Below are 7,432 nucleotides of genomic sequence, written 5' to 3'. Positions count from 1 at the left end.
CTGTCTGATGTATGAGAATGTTCTCCATTCCAAACCAGAAAAAGTGCTAGGAGTAATCCGTAGGAAGCAGCCTGTCAATATTGCTCTGAAATGCTGTTTTTTCAGGTAAGTAAATGGAATGTCCTATGTTGCATCAGCTGTGTGGGCCTCTGCTCTTAACTTAGAATTGTAACATTAACAATGTACTTGTGTAGGTACTACCATGTATACAAAGGTGCAGTGCACCCTACCTGGAGTGTCCCCTCTGGTGTGCGGTCCCTTCATCATCCTTCTGGCATGGTTTTGAAGATAACGGATGGTAATCTGAAATATCCACACCTTGAACTTTGCTCTTGGCTAATAAGTGTGCCTTGTTGAATTTGTTTTGGACTAGCTAATATGGTGGACATGTTTCTTTCCACAGCTACCTTTTCTAAGCCATCTGAAGCTAAATATCATTTGGGCCAAGAAATCCACTTTCAGGCAGTTAGTTACCCCAACAGTACCAGACAATGGCTCTTCCTTCGCTCCTTCTATGTAACTCCAAATCCAAATCCCAATTCCAGACCACAATGCACTGTAATTGACAACTATGGGTAAGTTAAATTAGTCAATTGGTCATCTAAGGATCTCTGGTGTAATTGCGATTTTGAAACAAGGCATTAATTTGGGGTTTAATTTGAGATGCTGGAATCTTTTGGACCAAAAGTTATACTGTTGGCAACATGTTACATACTTGCAGGTGTATGGTGGATAGTAAACAGGAAAGCTGCTCTTCCAGATTTGAGAGGCCAAGGATGGCTAATGTCGTCTCCTTTACAGTATCTGCTTTCCAGTTTAATAACCACAAGCAGGTAAAGCCCTTGTCTACACTAATAGAACTTAGTTTCCGTGTCAGCTTCTCTGTGATGTGCTTGACTTGGTAGGTGCCCTAAGCACTTTGTAAACATCTTGCAGTAAAAGTAAACCTGTAAACAAGATGGCAGTGTTGGTCACATCTTGGCTTTTCTTTTCAACCAAGTTCTGCACTTACAACAAAAAACTGGCAAGGTAACTACTGTGTGTTTGAGATGTGATGCTTAAATGGAATAAATATAACCAATTACCCATGCAGGTGGCAGGAGCTTGGTGGTCATGACGGAGTATGTGAATGCTGTGACTCGGTCTGTGGCCCTTCAGAATATGATGAAGGTAAGAAAACAGTATTTGAATGGTTTCCACCAGACTAACCAACTGAAGGGAAGCTGTCCTACAAATGGATTAATCCTGCTTATCTTTTTTAGTTACTGAAAGCCATGGCCCAGTGGAGGTGGGCCATGACGAGGTCCCCTAGGTGGGCCACGATGAGGTCCCCGAGGTGGGCCACGACTCCATCCTTGGCATGGATGAATCAAAACGATTTTGGCAGTATTACTGAGGTTCATCTTGGACATGATGCAGACCTAATGCTACTGTACTATGCCTCATGATGTACATGTGTAAAAGCTTTTAAATTTACCTGAAAGCCCTGCCTTGAAATGTACACTCAATAAAAGGGTTTGTTCCTGTTTAGGATATTGCTTGCTTTGTTTAATTGGTCTTTGACCCATCTCTTGAAGGGGGTGGGGTCTTGATCACTTGACCACTCTGAATGCATTTGGTAACTTTTAACTAGGCATAAAAGGGTGCATGATCCAGCAATATTTTTGCCACTGAAAGTGGTAACATACTGTAACCTTTAGTTTTTTTGGGGGGGTGGGTTTCTCCCTCCCTCCAATGTCCTTCCAGCTTGGTTGTTGGTTGGCTGCCCTTTGATGGCCACTCTAATCCAAAAACATGGTAGATCCATCTGATGTGGCTTTCTCCTTTAATAATTAAGTGGGGTTGAAGTTTTACACAAGTCCCTGGCATCTCTTTATACTTGGGATAGGACCAAGTGCTTTGAAGTGGCAAAACAATTGTAAAGGTTGCTCAAATAGCTTAGGTTTTTGAGAAGGTTCTTCAGGTACAGTAACCTGAAACTCCCAAACCCAGGACCCTTGCTTGCCAATGCAGCAATGACTTATCAGATGGTATTTGTGACAAGGCTTTGTTCATTTTAATGACTGGCCTTACTAAGTGTGGGGGGATGGCTAAGAATTAGTCGGGTGCAATAACTAAGTGTCTTCTCCTGACCCCTGTCTACTTATCTGTTCCTTTTGGTGCAGTAGCTTTCCTTGGACAGTCCCAAGATTGGTGTGAACAAGTCCAACTGACCATTAATCTGTTACCCGCAGTGAGCCATCCCAGTAGCTTTGTCATACATTGACATATGATAGAAAAGTCATAGAAGTGTGAAATAAATTACTTTTTGCCAAACCCCAACTTTGTTTTCCATTGTGTGTGGCTTGATCTCCTTATTTTTAGTGCTGAGCAGCAAAGGTATATAAAATGACAAGTCCATGGTTACACCCTTTGAATTTTTTTTTTTTAATCAATTTCTTGCCACTTGTGTCTGCTCCAGTATTCCAAACCAGAATGATTCCTTTTCCTGCAGAGGGAACTTCATACTTCATGCTTTTGCAATGCTGCCCAGAGGAGAATGTGTATACAGTGGGTATCAATTGTTACTAATGCAGCCTTTAAGTTTGGGTTTGCTTTTTTGTATATGTAGCAAGCAGTCTGAAAGCTGCAATAAACTAAGCAAATGTTTCCACTTTCTGGGTACTTTTTGGCATACTCTTCTGGTTCAAATTTGGTAGTCTTGAGCTCTACCAAGCTTAAAGAATGTTTTTAACCATTTTTTTTTCTTTATCCCTTCAGTTAGTCCAAACATTTTTTTTTCAAGAGTTTGGTAACTCCATTGCCTTATTGGACTGTCCCATCAGCTTTGCAAGAGTCATTTGTTTCTCTTACAGCTGTGCAACTATTTTCTCAAGTGGCATCTTTTTGAAGAGTCCTATGTAATAGTTCTTAAAGCTGCCATTATAACCTGAATGCTACAAAGACACTCTTGCTCAGTAAATTGCTGCCCAATTTTTTTTACACTATTGTTTCTGTAAGACAAAGTAAACAAGCACTATACATGTTAAACTCAGTTCATTTGTTCCTTTGGGTTAGTAAAGTTCCTCAACAATTCAGGGAATTGGATTCTTGCTCTGGTTCTAGTGATGTATGCTGTACTTGCACAAAACTGGAAGATTTCCCTTACCCGTTTTAAATCAATAAAAAAAATGACTGAGTGCCTGCCCAGTGTTTGGACCCTGCTACTCTGAGTTCTTCATGATTGTTTTCATTTCGTCCTAAAAGAGAATCCTAGGCTATGTGGAGTCTGCACAATCTTATGTCACCATAACCACCTTTTTTTATTCTTTTCATGCTCCAAACACATCCATGCTAGATTAATTGGAAACTATAAATTGCACCCCTAGTATTCTGTATGACAGGTTTTGGTCTGTGTTATATATTACAATGGAAAATGGGGATGGAAATTTAATCTGTGCACCCAAATTTGCTGCTAGCTTTGATTATTCCTCTTTGAAAAGAAAAAAAAGTATGAATTACTTATGTTCTCTAAGGACTCGTTTTTTTTTTTTGTTTTTTTTTAAACTAATTCCTTTTTGTTAGGAGGAGGAGCTTGTTAGGCATGGTATAAAAATCTTGCTTTAAGTACACTGTATTGATTTCCCAATGTTTCAAATGCAAAGCTTCTTTTTAAAGTGAGCTATAGTAGTCTAATAGCTGCGCTCTGAGGATTGGACCACAAAATTCCACATAATAAAGAATTGCAGTACTTGTGGTATTCTGAGCATTTTTGGCAAGGGCAGATGAAAATGAATATTTACTTAATGTGAAGCGGAGTTACCTACTGTTGGATAAATAAAGTTTTTAATATTAAAAAAACACAGCATATTAATGCTATTTTAATGGTATCTTCTATTACACTATCAAATAAAATGCCATTTTTAGCCTTAAATATGTTGATAAAAATTGGCTTCCTAATCTCTCCCATCATCTCCAGTAAACTACAGGCTGGAATTGTCAATCAATAAATACTAGTTGACGTTCCATGCTGCTACTCGTTTATAAAGGGGTTAAGGTGAGAAATAAAATGTTTTTCTTTAAATGTTCACCTTTCTATCAACTTCTTGGTGCTGTTCTTTTTGGGAATGACTAGATTAAGTAATTGCTTTATCCCTTTGCTGGTTTAGAGCATAGTATGCTGCATTTGTGGGATTTCCTTGTTTAGTGTAATTTCACAAGTAGATCTTTAATGCCACATTAATGGAATAGCTGGTTGAATGACTGAATCCATGGACTTTGGAGATCCTGTACAGTATGCAGTGCTGATTGAAGACCATGTGCACAACTAGGCAAGGTTCACTGCTGTGCCCCTGTTACTTCAATATGCAAAAATATGACATCACTGGCCAATATCATTGATTGCAGCTATTAAATGATCAGGGATATAAATACAATTAAACTATACAGGCATGCTTAGGTGATAGAGCTAATTAGGTAATTATTATGAAATTATGGCAACTTCAGGCTGAATGTGTGATCTCTTCCTTAAAACCATTCTGACCACTCTAGAACTTGTTGATGTCTAGACAGAAACCCATATTTTCTTTTCTTTAGATATGTACCAGTGGTAAGTACAGGCTAGTCCCATGGCCTCAAAATCGGTGGGGTGGGCACATGTGTACAAAAACAAAATTAAAATTCTGTCATCTATAAAACCCCATGAGCTAGCGGGTGCATCTGGGACACATGAGCAAATGAACTGAATGTGATCAACTAGAACTTCACTAACCTGTTTAGGGCATAGTCTAAGTACTGTACATTAACAAACTATGCTTACCTTTTTCAACGCAGAATGATACTTCAGTGTTTTCTGTGTGAGTACATTTTACTGACCTTTCATCTTTCACCTATATTCCTTTAAGCCATCTGGATAGAATTTCTGAGATGTTATCACTAGTATTAACCTGCAGTTAATACAATTGATTGAAAGTTTTTTTTTTTGGTATATTTTATGAGTGAAATAATACTCTGGCTGTATCAAACATGGTGTTTTACTGTTCTAGTGCTGTGACAATGTAGTCAGTGAACCTGGCAGTTGGCTTGTATTTTTTCAATGTAAAGATTTGTGTTCTGCTACTCGCACTGTGATGAGAGTGCACACAAAGAAATCTTTGATCTCTGCCCATGCTGCCCTTGCATCCATCCATCTTCAGTCGCTATAGTTAGCTAAGGCAAACACTACCTATCAACTAAATAGCTGTCAAATTGTAGCTTTTTGTTTTATAAAATGCCCAAAATCAACAAGTAAGAAAAATAATAAGGGTAAACATTTTCCTATCAGAAGTGTACAATGTCCAATCCAGTCACCCATATTTAACTGAACAACAAACATTTCAAATGCAATGAAATATAAGGAAAATAAAGAGCTAAAGCGCAAGGCTGTAATGTTGCCAAAACTGGTAGATTTCTTGCTCTATGATGTATATATTTGTACTGTAAATTCTACTTCAGTCAAGCCATTAGTTTGGGAAGCAAGGGTTATAAAGACAGATGGAAATTGATACGCTGTGAAGAGAGAAGAAAAAATGGGGTTTTCAGTGGATGACAAAATAAAGGGTGAATAGAAATTGTCATTTTACACTTGCATTATTTTGAAGAGCTGGCCATTTCAATAAAGCATCACTTATAGATTTTCCAGAATGATCTACTAGCAACAAAATGCAAAGGCCATTTGCATAGAGATTTCAATCTGTTTTCTCATTCGTTTCAAATTCCTGCATGATCTGTAGACTAAGTTCTTGCTCACTGGTTTGTTTCTCCTCCAGGGATGTTTGGAAGGTAGACTGACTTCACCTTGGCTGGTTTTCTCAGTATTGGAGTAGTTTAGGTTCTCTTTCAAGAGTATGTCTGCTCCTTCTACTTGTATTGATGCACACCTCCATTCACCCAGATCTGACCACCTTGGTACAAAAACTCCCCATCTTAAATTTAAGGATCACCTTCTGTTTATACCCATCGTTCTTGCTTCCATGTTCTCTGAGACATGGATGAACTGAAAGCAGAACTTCATATACCTTACCCACTTCTAAGACAATTTGGAAAGGTTTGAAGCTCTGTCCTACTGTACCAGAGTTCTTTAAAATGTGTTTGCCCTTATATCTTGTTGTCCACTATAAAACATCTGGCCAATACCAAGGTATGAATCTGGATAGTATTCAATGTAGTAATGTTTAGTGCACAGCATAAATTCAGGGAATTCAAGGAAAACCTCCTGAGGTACTGATGGTCTTGTAATTTTGTCTGCAAATACTGACTAGATTTACCAGTGAATGCAGGGGACAAATATAAACTACCTCTTTCAAATCCCTCAATACAGTCCACATATCATCTCTTTCGGGAACTATAATGCCAATCAAAGGGAGGAGTCTCAATATAATGTCATTTTTATGGCTGTTGCCATTACTTGACCTCAGTAAAGCAAACTTGTTTGGGACAGTCTGTGACCTTATCTGTGTGTTGGTATGGGAATGTCATAAATACCCAAAGTGAAGTATTTGCAATAGATCATGTCCTGAATACATGTTTTTAGTTATAAAGGTACATTAACAACCTCAAAAAGATCATGCAGAACATCAGGTGGGAAATCAGATTTTTAAAGCTCTGTCTGAAATTTGTTGTGATTGTTTTTGGTATTTTTAGGTAATTCTTGACTTTCTCATGATGAGGTATTTATCTAATTAGGGTTTTAACCCCTAGCAATCAAAATTGATTAGGTTTTCTCTAGACTGTGTCCATTCAATTTTTTTTTTTCTTGCTGCAACTCCTTTTTTGTTTTGTTACGGTTGCTAGCATTACTATCTGTTTGTTTCTGTGGCAATCTTACCCATATTCCAAAACAATGGTATCACGGTTGATTTGTCTTTTTTTACATTATCCAAGACTTGAATAAAATACCGTTCAGTTGTGAATTACTTTGAGTGAGTTATTTCTGGTGTCTTACTTCTACTCCTACAATATTACATTTTTTTTGGCTTGATGAAAGATTTAGGATAGACGTTCGGTGACAGACTCTGCTCATTATTTGACTACATCTCATTCACCCATTCCTCTTACAAAATCTCACTTTCATCTGAGCTAGTATACAATCCCTCCTGAACACCAACAGCAATTTTGTCTATCCCTTGCCCAACATCCTTCACATTACTGTTATAACTGGATTTTGCCCTATGGCTAAATTCACCATTTCCAACATTGAGACTGCCTCATGTCTTCATAACCTTTGGAGAATGAACAAATACATGTTCCTGTGAAAGACCACATTTAGCCTTCTAATCCAACAAGACCAATCAGAAAAAACACATTCGACTATGCCCTGAATTGACTGACCAAAGGACTCAATTCATTTATCAAGGTTTCACAATGATGCATGCTGAACTGGTGCAAGTAAGAGAAGACACTACCACTCTAGCAT

The 7,432-nt window shown here is 38.0% G+C and overlaps 1 protein-coding gene across 1 annotated transcript; it reads left to right on the top strand.

Annotated features, from left to right (window-relative positions):
• LOC120528486 (zona pellucida sperm-binding protein 3-like) lies at positions 1 to 1,530 on the top strand. Its single transcript, XM_039752668.1, has 6 exons — positions 1 to 105; positions 195 to 298; positions 404 to 575; positions 722 to 833; positions 1,094 to 1,170; positions 1,263 to 1,530. The coding sequence occupies exons 1-5, from the start codon at positions 8 to 10 to the stop codon at positions 1,115 to 1,117; spliced, it is 510 nt and encodes a 169-aa protein (XP_039608602.1). The 5' UTR covers positions 1 to 7; the 3' UTR covers positions 1,118 to 1,170; positions 1,263 to 1,530.
• Positions 1,531 to 7,432: the final 5,902 nt, after the last annotated feature.

This window comes from Polypterus senegalus, chromosome 1 (genome assembly GCF_016835505.1).
Source record: "Polypterus senegalus isolate Bchr_013 chromosome 1, ASM1683550v1, whole genome shotgun sequence".
NCBI lineage: Eukaryota > Metazoa > Chordata > Cladistia > Polypteriformes > Polypteridae > Polypterus > Polypterus senegalus.
This window is presented reverse-complemented; position numbering and strand designations above follow the sequence as displayed.

Coding starts and splice junctions, on each gene's coding strand:
- LOC120528486 (XM_039752668.1), top strand. CDS start 8: ATGTATGAGAATGTTCTCCATTCCAAACCAGAAAAAGTGCTAGGAGTA. Junction 299..403: donor GGTTTTGAAGATAACGGATG/GTAATCTGAAAT, acceptor TTCTTTCCACAG/CTACCTTTTCTAAGCCATCT. Junction 834..1,093: donor AGTTTAATAACCACAAGCAG/GTAAAGCCCTTG, acceptor TTACCCATGCAG/GTGGCAGGAGCTTGGTGGTC.